At 43.7% G+C, this 21351-nt stretch overlaps 1 protein-coding gene across 4 annotated transcripts; it reads left to right on the top strand.

Moving 5' to 3' along the window:
- The first annotated feature begins 839 nt into the window (after nucleotides 1-839).
- rtn1a (reticulon 1a) lies at nucleotides 840-21324 on the top strand. 4 transcript variants are annotated; one of them, XM_041061246.1, is made up of 9 exons: nucleotides 840-1322; nucleotides 8907-9647; nucleotides 9934-10620; nucleotides 18444-18651; nucleotides 18747-18885; nucleotides 19001-19070; nucleotides 19465-19511; nucleotides 19605-19663; nucleotides 20465-21324. In XM_041061246.1, exons 1-9 carry the CDS (start codon nucleotides 1100-1102, stop codon nucleotides 20505-20507), a joined length of 2217 nt encoding a protein of 738 aa, XP_040917180.1. In that variant the 5' UTR covers nucleotides 840-1099; the 3' UTR covers nucleotides 20508-21324. The 4 variants fall into 4 exon arrangements, with proteins under 4 accessions (XP_040917180.1, XP_040917181.1, XP_040917182.1 ...); XM_041061247.1 differs by lacking the exons at nucleotides 840-1322; nucleotides 8907-9647; nucleotides 9934-10620 and adding an exon at nucleotides 13179-13384; XM_041061248.1 differs by lacking the exons at nucleotides 840-1322; nucleotides 8907-9647; nucleotides 9934-10620 and adding an exon at nucleotides 16536-16584.
- Nucleotides 21325-21351: the final 27 nt, after the last annotated feature.

Here is a 21351-nt window from a genome sequence, read left to right on the forward strand (position 1 = left end):
TTGCTGGTAGCTACCTGTAACTAATAACCGAGGTTAGAGAGCAAACATACATAACTGTGCTAAGCTAAATGTCGCCAAACATTCACGCTAAAGTTATGCTACTACCTAGCAAGGCAAGGCGCAGATACTGGAACTGTTAGCTCGCGTCAATTAAGTCCCATAAATAGCAGTGTTAACTTCAGTTAATGTTTTAAATTCAAGCCTCCATGGCGTATAAAATTAATGCATTTTTTTCAGGACGAATGACACCAACACCAGCGGGCTTCTCGTCCAACACACACTCTTTGGCCCACCTGAGTTCAGCAATGTTTGGCATCAGTCTGTGTCCAGGCAGGAGAGAGTCTGGTTGCTAAGGAGCCATGTTGAAACTTTTGAGTCTCTTGTAATACTTTGATCTGCCACAGGAGGGCGCAACACTGCAGGCTATTTTTTTATTTTCACATCATAAAACATACCATTTTTGGTTTATTGCAGAGTCACTTTAAAAAGAAACGCACACATAATTGACGTTAGAGCTACTTTTTTCTTCTCCAGTTCGTATAACTGACCCGTGAATTCACAGTCGTATCACGCTCCCCCTGGCCCATACGTCCAATTTCACCGACTGTATCTGCATACAGTCACCACACCAAACTTAATGCTTCTGTCATTCACTCCGTCGGTCACACACTTGACTTCATTTGCTCGCTAGGAAAATTTAAAATAAATAAAATAAAATAAAATAAAATAAAATAAATAAATAAATGAAAGCCTTTCACATTTGACTCTGCCCCAAATAAAGTGCCAACGGACACCATGACGTCACCGTCGGAGCAATGAACTAAAACAATCAACCTCGCTCCTGCGCTCCTGCTCCGCGACCGACCGACCGACTGCACCGCACCGCACCGCCTCACCATCAGCGGCGCCTATAAACCCCCGGCTCAGCTGACAGACGCCAGCCAGGAGCTGAGTTGTTGCGTGTCTGTCTCCGTCACCCATCCTAGCGCAGACGCTCGTTTGCTGTCCAGCCCCGGTATACGTTAGAGGAGGAGAAGAAGGTAGCTTAAGCAGCTAGTGTATCTTTTGTCACAGGAGAAAATAAAATAAAATAAAAGACATGTCTGCTCAGCCCGGTGAGGAGCTAGGGTCGGAGGGGAAGTGGTTTGGGGATGACTATGAGAGGAACGGCCTGTTTGGGAGCACGCCGACCCGGTTCGACGAGCTACGTGAAGAATTTAAGCCGAGAGGCGGCGAGGCGGCGGACGACCTGGATCAACAATTTCATCCTCTTCAGGACCACGGGAAAAGGCCTCCCGTTGCTATGGAAACTGCATCTACAGGTAAAGCGGGCACTTAATCGCAGTTAAGTCTTATTTTTTTTAAATAATTTGTTGTATTTCAGCCACATGGGGTTAAATTCCAGCTATTAACAAGCCCACGCCGGCATTTTAGGTGTAAATACAGCCGGAGAGAAGCCGCCGAGTCCATTTGTCACAGATTTTAGCGTAACGACAGACGGATCTGTCTGTCAGCTGCAGTTAAAACTTCTGGGTCTAAAAACACAGAAACAAAGAGGCAAGCGAGTAACTTCCACAGGATGGCAGCGAATCAGCTGTCACAACAGTGATGCTGAAGGCAATAATGTTAGACATCTTCAAAGTGAACTCATTCAGAGTCGCTTACGGAGTTAGCCTTTGATGAAGCATCACATAACCTGTGACCAACTGTTTTTCCCACTAGTCTACACAGTTCTTTGGTTGATGAGATTGGAGTCTGTAGGGATGGTTTCAGATGAGATGCAGCAGGCAGTAACAAATAGCCTGTTGAACTTTCAGTGGCCTATGAATGTTCACTGGCATAAGTGCTGTTCCAGCTCCCACATACAGGCCTATATTTATAATACATTTTTGATATGATGGGGTAGAGAGAGACGATAAATAGATTACAGGTTTTAGCCCCACAGCTGTCATAGCCAAGGAGTGGATTAAAAATAATTTAATCTCATAGTTTTATCAATAGAGACACACTTCACCAAAAGATTTTATTAGTCTTGAAGCAAAAAGTACCATGCATGATGATGGATTCCTGCATCCCTGTGTTAGTATTGCTGATATTTTTATATTACTGGATGCTGGAGGTATTGTTTTTATGGGAACATCATGCAGACCTCAGTTCTAAGTCCGTCACTCTCCTCAGCACAGCTCAGCTCATGCTGCTATTTTTAATCCCGAAGAAACAGGACTCACTATTCGCTTGGCGAGCAAAACTAGAGCCCTGCATTTTCATTCACGAATTCACTGAAAAATTCATGAGATAATGTTAAAAAAAAAAAAAGGCCGCCTAGTTTCCTCTGCTTTGCTTCTAAGGCCTTCTCATTTTTCTGGTGACTGCTGGTCCAAAAGAAGAAGAATAAAACATGTCTTTTTTGTATATCCGCAAAGTACAAGAGTATTATTGAATGCACAAATTGGTCCTATCCTTTGAGACAGAATGTCGCAAGAAATAAACTTAAACATCGAAAGCTAAATGGGGAAAAAAGCCTTTGCAAAATTTACATAACCTATGAAAGCTAAAAATTATCCTCTTGAAGCGCACAGAGTGTAAAATATATGTGAAATTATGAACTGGCTAGTCAGTGAATGACTTGACTTTTTTTTTTTTTAGAAAAAGTAAACAAAGCACATGCTCTACTTTCACAATAGTGTGTGCCAGACAAGCTCAGACTTGTGTAGGTGCACACAGACAAACACACACTTTGATTCCTAAAAGAGGAAAGAATAGCTGTCTCTTATTGCTGTGCCTCCCGCTGAGCCGCGTCCACACCAGTGAACTAAATCACTTTGTCACTTAAGTTCTTGGTGGGAACAGTGCAGATCTCAGCACATCTGTCAGAGCAGAGTGGATCTGATCTTTGTCAGACACATTCACCTTTCCTTCTCCGCTTTGCTGCTGGGTAATCAATCAATAATATTTAAAGTTTTGGAACTTAGAGATTTGATTTGTTTATTAACTTTTTACTGACACCAGAAAAGACGTTGGACCTTTCGACAGTGCGAACAGTGAAATAGTATCTCTGCAAGATGTCTAGAATTGCCTCTCTAAGTAATCGATCCGTGCCTGTCCTAAATCTTGTTCACAACAGTGATCTACCCACAGGACCCCGATAATGCTGATTTCAGCTGTATTAAATTACCGCAGGCCAGAACCTTAGCCTCAGATCACAGACAGTATGGTACAGTCGAGCCTCTTTTATTTTCAAAAGTTTCCCATCCTGTGAGGGTTTCAAGAGGCAGGAGGAAGAAAGTTGTGGAAGATATTGCTGTATCATGACCAGGCCTGATGTTCTGTGAAAAGCCCACAGACGAGTTTGTTTTTAAGCAGATGGTGTGTCTAATAGCCCTCCCATGCTTTCTTGCATAGATGAAAACAGCTAAGTGCATACTGTACACAAACAGTGACACCGCATTTTGACATCCTTCTTCTATTTTTTTTTTTTTTCAAACGAGCTCTTTATAACTCCTCACAGTGCATTATAGTGGTCACTTCATCATGCCCTAACAAAGTGCATCAGTCACGAGAAACAGTCTCCCACAATCCAGTGCCTGATAGGTGGATTAGACTCGAGTCTTTTTCCTTTTCAGCATATCGTCAGTGACAAGGATGAGACAGCATATGTCTGGCTGGGTCTCTTCCATATCTTTCAGATAGAGAAAGCACTTAGTGGACTCCGCTGGACTGCATAAGCCAGCATAGTGCATTTGTGCCTTTAGCTGGTGAGAGCTCTGCTCCTGTTCCCAGGGGGCCGAGCAGTGCTAGGTCTTTTCAGACTAAATGATAAAGATGCAAGATAATACAACGGAGGAAGAGGAGGGGGAGGGGGAGCAGCTTAATGGCGAGAGAGGCGAGGCTGTGATGAGAAGGCCGATAGTTCAAATGGACAGAAGTTCGGGGATAAACTGGACATACAAAGAATCGTCCTTTCTTCCAAGATACTTATTGTGCAGTATATTCGTCTGACAAAGGCCTTTAGATGTCAGTGGTCAGCAGAGCAGCTCACATTTGTGAGCCAGTCTCTGCAAGTACTTAAAAATGTGTTATTCAGCATTTTGCATATTTAAATAATGCTAAAGTGTGAACAATGTATACTAACATGTCTGCTTTCCAGAATGATCTAGGCCTAAGTGCTCATCGTATGTGCCACCTGCCAGATTTACAATCTCATTCATCTTTGTCTGTCCTCAGGACCAATTAGCTAATACTAAAGGATGAAAGATAAAAGCTGAGCCCAAAAGGCTCCGCTGCAGGGGACAATAACAACGCATTACTGCTATCATTATATCATTAAATCATAATTTCACGTCTAATGATCCCCTGTGTTTACCCTAAAAACAACTGAAAGCCTGCATGTGAAATATGATGCTATGATCATGATCTTACTGCCTCAGTCCAGCTCTCTAGCCTGTGGGCACAGAGTAATCCCTGAGCAGAGTATTGCAAAATTGCTCCTGGGATTAGAGCTACTATCAGCAAAGGCACTTACAAACAGTGTAGTCCATCTACATTGTTTATGTGTAGGTTATTGTCGCCTACGCATGCATGCCTTCCTGCCTGCATCTGTACCCTTTAATCCCAAATTCTGTCTGTACAGTGAAAGTGAAATGCCAGTCCAAAGTCACACTGAACTGACAGCTTTGACCCAAAGCAGACAGCTTGCAGACACTCAGTCTAGATCCTCCCCCATCCTCTCCATTCATCCATAAAGCTCTATCCAAGCAAGAAAAATACAATCAATACAGTGGGAGACAGGTACAGTACGCACCATAGCTTCAGAATCTGAATGGGGACAGATTAGCTTTTCTTTAAACTGTTTCTAGATTGATTTATTTTTGACAAAAGCTGCTGGAACAACAACATTTGTCCTGTGTGGCCTTCAGTGATTTTTTTTTTTAAGAATGGTGGATGCATTGACAATTCTTACAGTAATTGTATGTCCTCATTGTCTTGGATCAATGCAGCTCAGAGCAGTTGAATCCCTCAGCACAGCTGTTCTTTTATCGACCCCATCTCGCAGTTTTGTTGTTGTACCTCAGCTCTCGGTATAGACCGTCTTTGTTCTCTCCATTTTCATCTTCTTTACTGACGTTAAAGTGGGACAGTTAGTGACTGATTCAGGATATTGTAATCAATACATGATGAACATAAACGTCATAACCAATGGCAGAAACCATTAAGACTTTGAGTGAGTCTTCAGTTAAACTGTGACAAATAAGTAAGGGACTTAATATAGGAATTTAATATTATACCAGTGTCCAGTGGAATCATACTGTGATTCAGTTCTGTTGTACAGATTAATAATAAAAAGCAAAAGGTTATTTATGAAATTTATTTCATTGTTAGTGTCAATGTAATTACTCAGAATGTGATTTATTATATTGCATATATGGGGATGACTGTATATTGAAAATATGTCATTATGCACTGATATAAAATCACCATAATTTGGCCATTTTTTACTGCTCATGTGGAATTTGTTTCAACGTCCACATCAAAAAGTAGCTTTTAGTTTACAGGGGTGTAAAGCATCTGCAAATTCAGCTAATTTCACACGGAAATGCACCTATACAAAAGTAGTGAGTTAGGTTTATTCCTGTGTCATGCCAAACATTACAGGACACTGGTATTTATCAAGCATAACAAAAGTGTAACATGCAAATTCCAGTAAAACACATACAAAACCACGGGAGACAACACCAGTTCCACATACTTTCAAATAACATTTGTGTGAAATCTTTCATATAAATTCTACACCAAATAACAAAGAAAATACAGGAAATGCTACCAGGCAAGGCCATTGTTTATCCTGATAAAGAGCATTTTTTCTCACTACAAAATCAATTTCTCTTTTTATCTTTCTTAACAAAATATTGCACAACTCCCAATAAAAAAAGACAATTTATTTCTAAAATAATAACGCTACAACATAGTACATCAAAGGCACAGATGGCTTTGAAAGAGGAACACAGTACGCATCTTCATGGATTGGTTTCCACAAGGTCATGGTGTGAAAGAGTACTCCAGAAAGGGAACACCAGAGGTGAGAGGGTCATGGATGGACCAATGGGATCGTTACAGTGCTGTAGATTCACAGATGTTTAAGAAGTACAGCTGAAACACTACTGGGATGAATGATGGTCTGACAGCAGAGAGTGAAGAAGATTGTTGCTTTGAAAATCAGTGCAGCTTGTTGTTGTAATGGGCTGTGGAACCAGTGAACTCTCCTGGACTCCTGACCACAAGAAGTGAGACAACATGATGTTCTTGAGGCTAGTAAACATGACTGTTCGTGAGAGAGATTTTGGGAAATTTCTCATTCCGTCATCTTAATCAATTTTAAAAACCCTTTCTGTTATTCACATTACTTCATTCATTTTATTCCACACTGAATAACTGCAGTGGACCAGTAAATGTCTTCCAGGGGGAAAACCCTGCTGCTCACTGAGAAACAACATACAGCTCAGTAAACCCTTAGTTTCAAAGTGGTAATATATTCATTTTGCTACTCTGGGTCTTTTGATATTGTCTGTGCTCACATGTTTTTTTTTCCGTAGCCTGGTAATTAGGAGCCCATGCCTTGGCATAGCACAGATTGTCAGACTGCATTAGTTTCAGGGCTGCACTGGCTGTACAGAGGACAACAAAAGGACTGCTCCTTTGCAGTGCATCCACCAGGACATATTTATTCAACTGCACCATACTTTCAGTGACATGCTTATGTTGTGTGGCTACAGTGTGAGTGGAGAATTCCTCTGTTGTCACGTCCAATCCCATCTGAGTGCAGCAAAGCATTTTCTTCAGCCTCATGGGTTTTTTTCTCCAGCATCTGAGTGCTACGCCATATCAGCACATTCAAAATGCCCTAAATCACACAACACACCAACTTTGTCTGCTCAGAGCGGCTTCCCTCATGGCTGTTCAAGACAAGCATCCAGCCTCTTAATTGTTGCTTAATATGCAACTGCTGGTGAGTTTATCTGTGTTGTTACGTGGAGTGGGTTGATATAGAGAGAGGGGGTTGTGCTGCCAGAGATCAGCTCTCTTCACAGTTTGTAGTGGCTCTGAGGGCTTCCCACATCTGCATAGTAGGTATTTATACAGTGAATCAGTGAGTGTTAGATTATGTTGGTGTTGCCAGGGTGATAGCTGATGGTAGTACGCTAAGAGGATTATACATCGGTTCGCTTTAGCAGTACATCAAGGGCATTCGTGTCACCGTGCTGAACTTGGATCAACAGCTGTGCCCATCTATTTTACATACTTCTTGGATCCATAGGCAGCACAGATGTTGACCTACAACACATTTTAGCCTATTAAAAACAAAATAACCTGAAGCTCCAGAGCGACTGGGTCTGGTTTGCTTTTCTTCTGTGTCCCATCATCCCTCCTCCTGTGTCCTATGCACGGGTGTGTAGTGTTTATGCCATTGTGCTGCGGTGTGATGTATTGTTAATGACTGAGGGTGCAGAGGTAGGAAGCACAGCAGAAGGAAAGGGTGGTGGGGCCTTTTAGAGGAAGCGAAGGGAGGGACGGGACATCCTGAGTTGTTGAGTCTTCTGTCAGTCAGACAGCATTCTTCAGAGTTAACCCTAAGGCTGCTATTTAAAATCTTCCCCCCTTATCCAGCCCAGCAGCTGGACCCAGCCTATTTATAGCACCACCGCTGCCCTGGGAGAAGCAGGGCTAGAGAGCAGGAGGAGGAGCTGGGTTTGTGGAAGTGTAAACTCTGACTTGTACACAGCACAACAGAGACGTTAAAATCATATATATATATATATATATATATATATATATATATATATATATATATATATATATATATATATATATATATATATTTTTTTTTTTTTTTTTTTTTTTTTTTTTTTTTTGTGCGGCTGCCATGGTTATGTTTATTAATGGCAGTTGATGCAGTTAAAACACTTTGACTGGAAGTTGGACATAAAGTCAACAAACCAGAATACTTCACATGACCTTGACTTCTGACCTAAAGGTTTAAAATAGCATTTCTATCGCGTCTGTGTCTTCCTGTTTTGCAAGTCATGTGTAATATGAGCATCTTTAACGTTTCTCTGCAGCACTGTAACAAATTATTCAGTGAGATGCTGAGTGATAATTCACAGCAGAGCACACACAAGCTTACACACTCTCTCACACACAATTTTAATTCTTAAATGTAGATTAAAACACCATTAACAATGCTGTTTATACTGTATGGCTGTAATTATTATTTTAGCTTTGTGTGTGTGTTGAATACCAGCCTGGAGTTAGCTTGCACTGTTTTTAAATATTTATTTTATACATTTATCATTGAACAGTTTTGTGAACCCAGTCTAGCCGAGCTTTTAAAGTTTAGAGACGCTAGATGCCAGCTTGCACGTAAAGTATGTTCTTCCCATGTTATCGTGTTTGCGCAAGAGTATGTGTTTGTTTTCATGGCACTTTTGTAATTTGTCAGGGGAGATGCAGGATGAGTGATCACAGAGCAGAGCTGTGACTACAGGCAGCCCTTTGCCTGCATGATTTAGAACAGACTCTGGTTGTGGCACTGTGGTTTTTTTGGGGGGTCTGAACAATCCCCCTTTGTCCCACAGTGGGTACAAGTACCCTCTGTTACTGCTGCCTCACTGATCTGCACAGCCGTGCACCCAGTCTGACTATGCTGCTGTCACAGTGCCACAGCCCTTCTCCCTGACAGCAGCACTAGCTCAAGCATAGTTTAACTGGATATTTTCATTAATCAGACTCTTCAGGCGGAGGCTGATTTGATTTGATCGTGTGACACAGAGAGTGTTGCTATCCTCCCTGCTAGTTCTCTGTGTCTGACCTCACTAAGTTTGACATCTTCCTCTCTCTGTTGGCCTTTGTAGATGACCCCATGTCCAGCCTATTCAGGAAGCCTATGACTGATGACGGTGATGTGTACACATCCCTTCTGTCCAATCAGAGCTTCACGTCAGGCCCGGAAGCCTCCTACCTGTCGGAAGACTTGAAGACCTCGAAGCCCTCCTCTGGCTTCTCTGCGCTGGACGACTACTCCAGCAACACCTACAGCTTCAGCTCCAGCACCAAGATGTCTTCTGACCTGGTTGATGACACACCAAAATCTCTGCTGGGTTCAGAAAAGACAGAATCCTACAACTACATGGACATCAGTCACGGGGATGAGCGCCAAGATCAGCACCCGGGGGCTCTGCACAGCCTTATGGACACAAGCTCAACTAGTCATGACTTGCTGGGAAGTTACATAGAAAAGAACCCTGGAAGAGATGAGGAGGATGAGGAGGAAGAAGAAGAAGAAGAAAACCTAGGTCCAGCACTGGGCTCCCACTCTTTCCCCTATGTGGAGGAGCCCTCTGATGAAGAGCTGTCAGACTACCGCTCCTACCAAAACCTGGGTGGCACCCCACAAACAGCCAGCCCAGTGAAGATCACTTTGACCGAGTCCCAGCCTCCAGCCACCAAAGCTGAGCCACCGCAACATCACCCTCCAGTCACCGTGTCTGAGCGTGAAAACGTCCTGAGCGTGGGCTTGCAGGGGGTTCCTACTGTGACACTATCAGAGCCAGAGGACGACAGCCCTGCTTCCACTCCCAATGCTTCACCAACAAGTAGGCACAGCACACACACACACACCACATGGACAGATATAGGAGCAGTAATGACAGTTATACAGCAGTAACTTTAGGTTTTTAACATTAGCCAACATAAACTACTGGTCATACAGGAAGTAATGTCAGTAAGGTTTGAACAGTAAAACTTCTGAGTGTACTGAATTGAGTAAAGATGCTTTTTACTGGTTATGAAGTCACTTTTTTATAAGAGATACTTTATGTCTGGATTTGTAATGTAAATGAAGACTAACACCCAAGTTTCTCTGTATTTCTTTGTGAACAGAAAAAGATTTCCCTTCCCATGACATGTTCAAGAGTGACACTGTGAAGCCTGTGGCTTCCACAAGCAGTCAGGGCACAAAGGCCGGCAGCAGGGATCACGATGGCAGCAGTGCAGAGTCTGGAGACTCAGAGATTGAGCTCGTGTCTGAGGAGCCTCCCAAAGCCAGTAGCAACATATTTACCCAGCCACCTAAAAGCACGGGTGCTTTCAGCCAGCCTAACAACCCCTTTGACAATCCCCCAGTCGCCAAGGGTGGTTTGGGCCTGGCTGGCAACCATGCTCCACCCACAGCCTACAGCATTCTGAGGGAGGAGAGAGAGGCAGAGCTTGACAGTGATCTCTTCATTGAGTCTGCATCAGAAGAAAGCCCTAAGAGAGAGCAGGGCCTCAGTGGCCCCAAACAGGGAGTGAGCCCTCCCTCTACCCTGGTTCCCAGCGTCGTCCCTCCCCGCAGTACAGCTGAGGCGGTGCCAGTCGAGTCCCTGATCACAGAAAAGGTCAAGACCCCAGTGAAAACAGAGGAGGATCGCCCCAGCAAGCCCAAACCCCCCACTGCTGCCGTGCCCCCTGAGGTGCGATTGGAGAAGCCCCATCAGGACGACATGCACAAGCACACCAATGAGGGCAAAGGAGACCTAGGAAAACCTGCTGTATCAATGTTTCTGGAGGGCTTTAACAAACAAAAAGGTTAGTCCTATAAATCTTCACTTTCTCTTTTACACAGAACTTGGAGTTCTTTTACCTTCTGCACAAAAATACAAGAAAAACATTGTTACTGCATCTTTGTAGAAGTATCAGGATTTCACAAAACATATCTGTAATCTGTTCATTGTTGCAGTGGATTCACCTTGGCGTATAAGCCACTATCAGGTGTACTGGCTTTCCAGAAATAGTGCAGTCAGCTTGTGGAACAGGTAGCGTTGTGTCTGCTGATGTGTCCTCATGCCCGACTGAAAGAGATATTGCATGTTCATTTGTTTGCAAAACCTTCCCTATCATCTTTAGGAATAAAAAAAAACCATTTAGAGATCACTGACATCATATTTCTAAACAAACACAGTACTTGTGTTTATTTACCTTCTGGTTTCTACCTGCATGGTGCGCTATTGCATTGTTTTGTTGACAAGGCTGGGAAAGCAATAAGGATTGCTGAGAGAGATGGGATGTTCCACTGCTGAGTGTGTACCTCTGTGCCAGGAGTGGGTGGGAAGTGCTTGTGTTGTGCTTTCTTGAGATCTGCTTCCCCCTGGTGGTTTGTTTGAGAAAAAAAAAATAAGCTGCATGGATTCACATTTATGGCAAAGCATGTAGAGTGAACCTCAACAGCTATGCTGTCTAACCTGTAAACATTACTCCTCTGCTTTCAATGGAAACAGCACGAATTATAAAAAATGCAAATATGATGAGGAGGAGGGAAAAAAAGCTCTTTCAGCATCTGGTGTCTTACATCACTCTTTAACATTCTGTGATTAGATAAGACAGGCCAGCCAGTCACAGTAGTCACAGGAGTTAATGCTGTCTAAGCTGCGCATTTGATGTTGGCATGGGTGTTTTGACTTCTACTGCCTGTTCTCTCTGTCCTTGTAAACAGTGGGTTTACATAATCTTATGATGTCAAAACTGGGGCAGACTCCTACTGAAGGGCTTTGAAGGCTATCTTTTAAAATTTACAGAAATCCTGTGCTAAAGAAATTACATCTGAATGAGTGTTGTTGTTTACAGTGGCTTCTCTGTGGCCTTCAGAGACAGGTGCATGTGCTGTCCAGAACTTTTACTGTGCACTACTGATTCAAACTGTTTATACAGAATGTGACTGCTGAGACAGATACATAGTTATGTATGTAAACTGTCTAATTTTACAAGCTGATTATTAACAAATGAGAACAAGAGGGATCCTCTTGTTTTGTTTACTCAGAGTGTAAGAAGGTTCTGGAAATGCTGGAAAAAGCAGGTCATGTGTATTTTTTTCTCCACCTCTAGATGGCGCAGTGAACCTTTATCACTGCTGCTCCGTTTAAGTGCACTTCCTCACCAGTTGCCATAGCAACAGTGATGAGGGAGCATGTTCAGTCTGGGTGGGAAGAAATCAGTTTTTTTTTTTCTTTCCTCTTGGTAGGTATTGGCATTGTGGCCTGTCATGTCTGCAGTGAGCAGAAGGTGTGAGGTGTGGCAGGTGGATGGGGGGGTGGGGGGAGGACATAGATGACAGGACTGACGGCTTTGATAGGATTGGAAAATATGACGTTAGCCCCAAACTATAAAGGAATTGTTCTCTGCTCAGTGCTGACACCACAGTGACTGTGCTGTTTCTCTTGCAATTAGCCTGTGAGCATCCTTCATTCCTTTTTCAGTCCCAGGTCTTTTTACAGCTCCATTTGCATTACAAATATATTCCAGGGAGAAAATCATAGAGCACAAACACATCCTGAAGGCACTAAACAAGGAGCATTGTGCTGTAATGCACAGTGTCTCTCGTTATTAATTATTAAAGTACAAGCACTTTGCCTCTTCATTTATCAGTACTCGTAGTGGAAACAGCTATTTTGAATCAATGGCCATAACCTTAAATATTGTTCGGTGCAAATAAAGAACAGAGCTGGATGCTTTCCATATTTTTCCTTAGCAACATGGTCTCAAGTCAAGCCATATTCAGCCTTCAGAAAACATATCTATTGCATCCTGTGTGGTGTGCAACGTGACATCAGACTTTTAAAAATGCTGTTTTTTAGCCTGTATTACAAATTACACCAAAAGTAAATATGGTTTTGTTTACAACACTGAAAAAACAAACAAGCACGGCACACTACAAATGACAGTGCATCCACCTGCTTTGGTGTTTCATCAAAGCGTATGTAGGGTAACCCTCCCACCCGCTTGTACCCGCACCAAATCTGTTCTAAGGCTCTGTTAGGGCTTTTATTGTGAAAGCTAGTATACCTTCCCTTTCAAGAAAAAGAAAAGCTTAGCCTCTGACGATCACCACCCACCCTCTTACCCCCCTAGGCTCTTAATCATTGCATGGATGGTTTGCTGCAGCAGCAACTGTGGTGTGGTGTTTACAATTTGACCCCCTCCTCCCCCTTCCACCAGCACACACGCACACAGACATACACATACGCACTTTCCCTGCTGCTTCTGTTCAAACCAGCGCTGCTCCACAGCATCAGTCTGCGTGCTCCGCGAGCCGGCAGCACCTTGGAAACCTTTCCTCCCTCCCTCCCTCCCTTCCTCCCTCTCTGTCATCTCAGCCTCTCTCCCGCATCCTTTTCGACCATTCATGCCTTTCTGGGATGAGTGAGTGAGTCCGTGCTACCGAAGAGGGAGACAAAGAAGAAAACGGAGACCATAAAGAGAAAGAAAGAGAGAGCAGGGACATAACTGATCACCAGCATGCAGGCCACTGCAGACGTGACCAAGAAGGAAAGCTCCTGGAGCAGCTGGAAGGGCCAGGGTACTGATGTGTTTACTGATGTTACTTATCAATTGTCTGTGTTTTGTGGCTGTGAGAGATAGACTGTAATCTCTGCATGCAGGTTAAATATTCATGAAACAATAGATGTGTCGTGTTCAGTCTGTGTGTGTGTGTGTGCTTTTGATGCGTGCATTTGTCATCTATTTGTATTTGTCAAGTGTTGGGGAATCAAACAGTGCCGTTTACCTGAGCCTCCTTCCACACGGACACGCCCTGATGACAGATCCTTTCTGCTGCATGTGTGTGTCTCTGAAAAAAAAAAAAAAAACAAAGAGGAGAGGGGGGAGAGAGGCTGGTGGGTGTTTTGGAAAAATAAGTTTATACACACCAGCATGCTGAGAGCCATCTGTTTTGGGTGCATGGTAATATGGATGTCAGTGTTGTGGACTAAGGCGTGCCATTGTTATCGCCCTCCCCACTTTGCAGCCGTGCAACAGAGCTGGTTTTATATGGTGTATGCTCTGTTTTTGTGTAATGAGGCAGTCGGAGCATCCGGACAGCACTGACAGACTGTCTCCATAGTAACCAGGGCACACCCATCCTGATTACATCAGCCCTATCTCCTCGGCTGCCATGGCACCTTGCAGAGACTGGGCCAGAGAAGAGTATCCTCCGTCTGTCTGTTTCCATAGCATGGAGGGCTCGTAGAGGGGGCCAGGAGAGAAAATGGCGTACCTTCCTTCACACTGGCTGTGGTTTATTATCTGCCATCTTTTTAGGTTTGTCTAAGCAGTGAATGAAATAGAATGGTCCACTTACTGTATCCCAACAGAGACCATAACAGTCACTGAGTGTGCACGTACAGCTATGTAAAAACACAATGGTGACAAACCATCATTCGTCATTATTTTACTGAGTCACTATCCATTTCATTTGGCCTATATTAGTGTCTGAGACTGTGTAACATGATAGCCTATCTGTCCACAACATTAGGATCGCATCAGATTAAGCTGAGACAGAACAGCAAATGATGAAAATGAGCAGATTCATTTTCTGCTCTTGGAGGCGTGGACATCACCTTGAAACTGTAGACATTTTTGTTTAGTCATTCTCATTGCACATGCACAGAACTCACTCACTGCCACCAAACTACTCAGGAATTATCAACGATGATGCAGACTTATCCAACACTGAGTCACGCATATATTACTTGAAATAAATCACATTTACAGGAATCAATATGACACATAGCAGCCAGTAGGTTTTCTGATGCATGCTAGGTTAGGTTAAATAGATATTCTCTACTGTGTTTTTCAATCAAGTAAAGATGGAAAATATTATATAGTATATACTAATACTATATGGCAAGTACAGAGCCAGTTTTACTATGTTTTCTTTAGTAGTTTATCATATACATGAACGTATTCATGAAAATTCATAAAAAACTCTCTGCTGTGTATGTTGTATTTTTAGAGGTTTACACAACTTTGTACATTTAGGAAGACTTATGTGGCTGAAGTTTGTCTTTGACAATCAAACTTTGAGATACTTCACAAAGAGAGGAATACTTCAGATTTTCTGACATCGCAGAATGGCTTCGTCACTTCTAGAGATATTGATGCATGCATACAGCTACTCAAATGAGCTAAATGACACAGAAGAGAAACAAGCATTGCAAATATACCAAAGCTGGTTAAATGGTCAACAGCAGAAACTTTTCAGTTCTGGTTTCAGTTCAGGTCTTTGACACACCCAGGCCTAAAGTTATCATACACAAGTCCAAGTTTCAGTCACTCCAGTCCAAGTCCTTGAATCTCAGCTGTGAAATCCCTTTGCATGTTTGCTCACCCTGGCTGATGGCTTGTTTGAGGCCACAAGGATGTCTTCAGTGATTTAATGAGGTCAGACTAAACTAGTTTCACTACAGAAAAAGGGGGAGGGGGAATCATATTATTGTCAGTGGTGTTAATCATTTGCTCTGGTTTTTGCTCGAGGTGTGTGCGCCGAATATCAGAGGAAAGAGTCATAAAAACAAACAGGGCTCAGCAGGCAGCATTTGGACTTGCTCTCAGCTCAGCATCCCGTGTTCAGGATTGTGCAGGAGGATTCAGGTCCTGAGGGCTGAAAAGGCCTGATATAAAACTGTCGTCCATGATGCATGAGTTTTTGCTGTTGTCTAAACTTGGTGGATTTTCTTTTTTTTTGTGAATGCCTTATTATGAATATTAGGTTATGGTTTTAATCAAATTTGGATAATTGAAATGTCACCTCACGTCCTCACATCTTTTAAACAAATTTTCAGATTCATTGCTTTAAACACAAGTCACATTTGGCACAATCTAAGCTGGTCATGTAACACAATCACTGAACGTTTTTAAAGCTCTTTATATTCCTCTTCTTTCTTTCATTTGTTGACACAGACTTGATAACTAACAGGCCTTGTCTTAAACCTGCCATTGTCCTTTTGTGCTCCACAATAAAGGGAGTGGCTGTCTTCATGTGTGTGGAGACACATTATGTGTCGCTGATTCCCCAGATTCGGAGCAAATGAATCTCTCTCTGTTCCCGAAGGAACGCTCTTCACCCTCCCTCTTCCTCTTTCGGCCCCTCCCTTCCTCCCTCTCTCCATCTCTCAGTGAGTGGTGGGGAGAAAATGGAGCACGGTAACTATGGTAACTGCATCAGGCAGGTGCTCGGCAGATCCTTGCCACCGAAGCATTTTAATGGAGCAGCAGAATATGGCTGCTGTCTGTACATTTCTTGCGCATGCAATTTCACACTCGGCCATAGCCAGTGGAGTCATATGACGCAATCCTTACACAAAAGACGGACACTGGTTTTCATTTTCCATCTTGATACAAAGACTTTTATTTTAGCTGCTGCTTGGCAGTCTTTGTCATGTGTCAGCGGGGCTACACTTAAAAGCCTGAGCATAAAGGGGGCTCACAGAAAGAGAGAGAGAGTGTGTGTGCATATGTGTGTTAGTACGTGTGTGTGTGTGTGCTGGATTGCAATGTGGTTCTTTGGCAACCGCACCCCACAGATACCCCCCCCACCCCTTCCCTCCCTCCTCCCTACTCCCTCCTCCCTTCCCTCAGTCTCCCATGCTTATTTGCTGGTGTGGTTTTGGCCCCTCCCCTCCTATGCGGGGGGGAGGGGGGGACTCCCCCTCCAGTGCTCTCCTTTTGTCCGTGGATAAAGCAGCTGCCTCTTTCCCTGTTCAGCCATGGGAGCCGCAGGTCAGTACATGCTTCTACTGCACTAGCTAAAGCTTTTCAGTCTGCGTGCAGTCTGTGCAGCACATCACAAGGCACAGTCGCTGTGGCCGGTCAACACCTGTCTCTCTCTCTAGCAGAGCTGTCTGTTGTTGATGCGTCTGTGTGTTGTTACAGCTGCTGTATGTGCTACCTGTGCCTGCCTGCCTGTCTGTGTGTGTGTGTGTGTGAGCATCTCCATTCAAATCAGTAGCCACATGGACAGTGTCAGTAGTGGCAGGAACAATGGCTTCTGTGGGGAGTGGTGTATGTACAGCAGATAGGGCCCATGGATCCTGTTTCCACAGTTTCTGAATGAGTAGTGTCTTTGATTTGATAGAGGTGGGGGCAGATAGGTACTGTGAGTCACTATTGGTTACTGATAAGGCAACTTATTCATGTTATATTACAGTATAGGAACATTAAGTGTGTGGGTAGCAGAGATTCACTTGGTCACAATGGCTCTTCTTTCACCCACCCAGGTTTAGCTTGCCTTTTTGGCATCCACAGATGCCTTTTAGTGGAGAGTAAAGATGGCCGTCATCACTATGCTGCTCACAGCTCCGCGGCTAAAATTAGAGCAGGCAGGCAGGCGGACAGCTCAGAGAGGAAGAGTAAGTCACCCAAGAGACCTCAGCAGCGATTGTCCCTTCTTCACAGGCACAGAACTTTACATTAACGCACCAGTTCTGCTCGCCTCCCTCCACGACACGAAGGATTTCCAGGTGCCAGCACCAACAGATGAATGGTAAACCCTAGTAAGAGGTGCAGGGATGGTGGGGGAGGCAGCGGGTTCAGCAGAGGTGAAACAAGCAGCCGACAGTTCTCATGGAAACAGGCCCGTGTTTCCAGCTGACACAGACGACTGCCAAACGAGGACCATGTCGGCTACTGGAGTTGTAATGGTACACTGGGCTAATCCTCATCTTTGTCATCTTTGGCAGTGGCTTTGAATTACAGGCCTCACCACCCAAAGAAGACAAGAAATGTTAGAACAAGGGGAAAATGGTGCAGCAAGATGTACGAGCGCCTGCAGGCACGTTGCTGTTGATTATTCCAGCTGTTTGTTCCTGAGTGAGTGAGTGAGGGGATTCGGAGGAATCGTGGCGTTTCACTGCATTAGTGAGATACTGTATTGAAGCATCGTCATCCTTCATCACTGACCACTGAGCTGCTTGTCTGGCCGGGTCACATTGAACCTTTATCTGTGAACTGCTGATAGTGCGTCTATTTCTGCTGCTGACTTCACAGAGCTATAGGTCAATCATTAATTCAATTCTGTGAGAAGCCAGTGCAGGTGCACCCAGGGTGTAAAATGCGCCTGTTTGTATGTATGTATGTATGTTTGTATATGTATGAGACCAGAGCAGGTGCAACTGACGATAAGCACACGTCAGATGTAAATATGAAGCCTCGGAATGAGGCAACACAAACTGTGGGACCTGCTCGACAAATGACAGTCGGCTATTATCCTCTGCAAAGTTCTCTCCTATATATATATAGGGGTAAAGAAGACTGAACTGACGAATCATCACTCAGACACCCTCACCCCACCTCACAGTACTCCACAGCTTCGTATAACCTAATGAAAAGCTAGGTTAGAAAGCTGGGTTAAAACAGGATCACGTGACAGCCGGAGCTCTCTGAGGACGTCGGGTTGTGAACAGCTTCCAGTTATTTGACCCAAATGTGTGGTGTGGATCACACAGCGGCAGTCTAATCCACTTTGAAAAGGATACGGCCATGGATACCAAGGCCTACGTGTTAAGAGAGCGTGGGGTCAGTTACTGCTGGTTGTGGGTCCTAACCCTGTTTGTCCTTGTTCTGTCCTTCCTCCCCCTCAGCGATTGACCTGCTCTACTGGAGGAATGTGAAGCAGTCTGGGGCCGTGTTCAGCAGTGTGCTTCTCCTCCTCTTCTCCCTGACCCAGTTCAGCGTGGTCAGCGTCGGAGCCTACTTAGCCCTGGCAGCCCTCTCTGCCACCATCAGCTTCAGGATCTACAAGTCTGTGCTGCAAGCTGTGCAGAAGACCGATGAGGGACATCCTTTCAAGTGAGTGAAACAGCAGGTTGACGAACGAGACAGTGGATTTCATTCTGAGGTCTGCATGTTCATCAGTCTTTTCTGTTCCTGTTATTTGTCACCAGAGCCTACCTGGAGATGGAAATCGCTCTGTCCCAGGACCAGATTAGTAAATATGCCGACAAAATCCTGCTGTACACCAACACCTGTATGAAGGAGCTCCGCAGGCTGTTCCTCGTGCAAGATCTGGTCGACTCCTTGAAGGTTTTGGCCTTGGACTCTCGCACCTTCAAAACAAAACAAAACAATCTGGTATTACATGAATATACTGTCACAAAAGCTCATTAGATAAAACATACAATATCTGTGTGTGTTTCAGTTTGCTGTTCTGATGTGGCTGCTGACCTATGTGGGCGCTCTCTTCAACGGCCTGACACTGCTCATCCTAGGTGAGGTCAACCTGACGCACTACGCCTCTCACTCGTCCCTTTTTTTTTTTTCTAAAATCTGCACCTTCCAAACACTGCTGCTGACTCACACACACACACTCCAGCATTTCAGCCATTTTGAAGACTCAAACACAATACACACAACTCAGCTTTTTAATATCGTGTGCTGTTAATGAGAAAACAGTGTGTCCTTATCACTTTGCCAGAACCACATTTAATTATTGGCCGTGTTTACTTCACTGCTGTACAGTATCTGTTTACTTTTCCAGTTTGCCCTTAGATAAGTGCAGCGGTTGGGGGGCCCTGCCGACACAAGCCTGTTCCTGTTCCTGTTTTAACATATTCCCACTGTTGGTCAGAATATGCTAACATTCCTCTCCTCGTGCCTCCACAGCTGTGGTCTCCATGTTCACCATGCCTGTGGTCTATGAGAAACATCAGGTAGGAATTTCAGGTTCACAATTTCTAAGGTCGACCCCGCTTCAAAAAATGTCCATCCAGTATTTTCACCTGTCATTTTCTTTCTGTTTTCAGGCACAGATTGATCAATACGTGGGGCTAATACGGAGCCAGGTCAACTGTGTGGTGGTGAAGTGAGTCATTTTGCCATCGCACTTTTTGTTCCAAGTTCACTTAATAAACATGAACGAATGTAGCAGCAAGAATCGACTCTGAGCACAGACACCCTTTTCACATACACAGTGGGGACTATTTACTGAGCAGCTGTGACCATAATCTGACAAAGTGTCTCTGCATCTTAATGTTGCCTCTCCCTTATTAGTGCTGCAGAGGTGCAGTTGTGCAAAGCAATAAACCTGTAAAGCTCTAGTGGAGCTGCTCAGTGGCTTACAGCTAGGACTGTAGTTTGAACTGGGCAGCCTCCAGGTGTTCGTAACTGCAAAGTTGTGGAGTGTTTTTTTTTTGTTTTTTTTTTTTGCTTTATAAACCTACCCTACCCTTGTGCCAGCTTCATTCATGCCACAATCAAAAAGATAAATAAAAAAAAAGGCTGCAGGTGTTGCACAAGGTGAAGAGTCAAAGATCTGCCTTGTAGATTTTTTTTTTTTTTACTGACTCTGTCTTAACCCGGAAAATTCAAGAATGAAGTTTGTCTCTAAGTGTCTGCTGGATCAGCTGATGCCAAAACATGTGCCTGCAGTTTTTGGACTGGACACTGTGACTTTGCCAATTTTAGTCAAACTTGTTGGCAGACTTGTTGGTTTTATGGACTCCCATAAAAAGAGAGAGTACACAGACTGCAGGTGCTTTGCTCCCTACAAATGAAGAAGGATACTCACAGCTTAATCTAGAGTATATCCTTAATATCTTGTGGGACACTTGGTTTAAAAGCTTTTTTTGTTGTTTTGTTTTGTTTTTGTTTTTTTTCTGCACAGGATCCAGGCTAAGATCCCCGGGGCGAAGAGGAAGGAGGAGTAGACCTGTCTGTCTCACTGTGAAGCTGACAGTCCAGTCCAGCTCGGAGTCAGGCAGCTCGCTCACTCACTGTTGAAGAGCCTGGTCGTCATCTGTGGGGCGTAGTGCTATGTCATCTTGGTGTTCTCTAAAAGCATCCACTGGAGAAGCCTATCACCCTGTCTATAGCAGTCTAAACACTAACACACAAAGTCACACGTACATAATCCTGTTTCTAGGTAGACAAGTACACAACTCAAAAACAAAAAAAGAAACTGACTTTTTTTGTGTTGCTTATTATAAAGTGCATGAAGTCGAGCCTTGGGTAAATAATATTTGATATCTTTTGTGCAGTTTTTAAAAATCACGCTACATTTTTGCTTTGCAGTGCTTACCACAAACTGTACGGTTTGGCACAAAAAAGCTAAAAGCCCACAGACGTGCTTTGCTGCCGATGTTAAATACTGCTTCATGTTTGATTTAGCAGTTGGGGCTTCTCTCAGTAAATGTCAATATATATAAATATCCAAAACAATTTCTTTTTGGTGTTACCAAGCACAAAATAATTTAACAGTATGCGTCTTAGATGTGGTAATTGTAGGGTTTTTGCTTTTGTATAACCATAAGGAACAATACACACGCTCATGTTTTAGGTACTGTTGTACAACTACTATGAAGACAAGGAGTATCTGGTGATATTTAGCTTGTTTGAATAACTGTCCAACTTTGTACTATGTTCAACTATACTCTGTAGTTCTTTAGACCCTGGACTCTTTAACGATTTGCACTTACAGTATGTATTTAATTACAAGAATAAGAAAAATAAATGTACCTTGATGTATACCATCTCTTTAGCTACCTTACTGTC

Source organism: Toxotes jaculatrix, chromosome 17 (genome assembly GCF_017976425.1).
Source record: "Toxotes jaculatrix isolate fToxJac2 chromosome 17, fToxJac2.pri, whole genome shotgun sequence".
Taxonomy (NCBI): Eukaryota; Metazoa; Chordata; class Actinopteri; family Toxotidae; genus Toxotes; species Toxotes jaculatrix.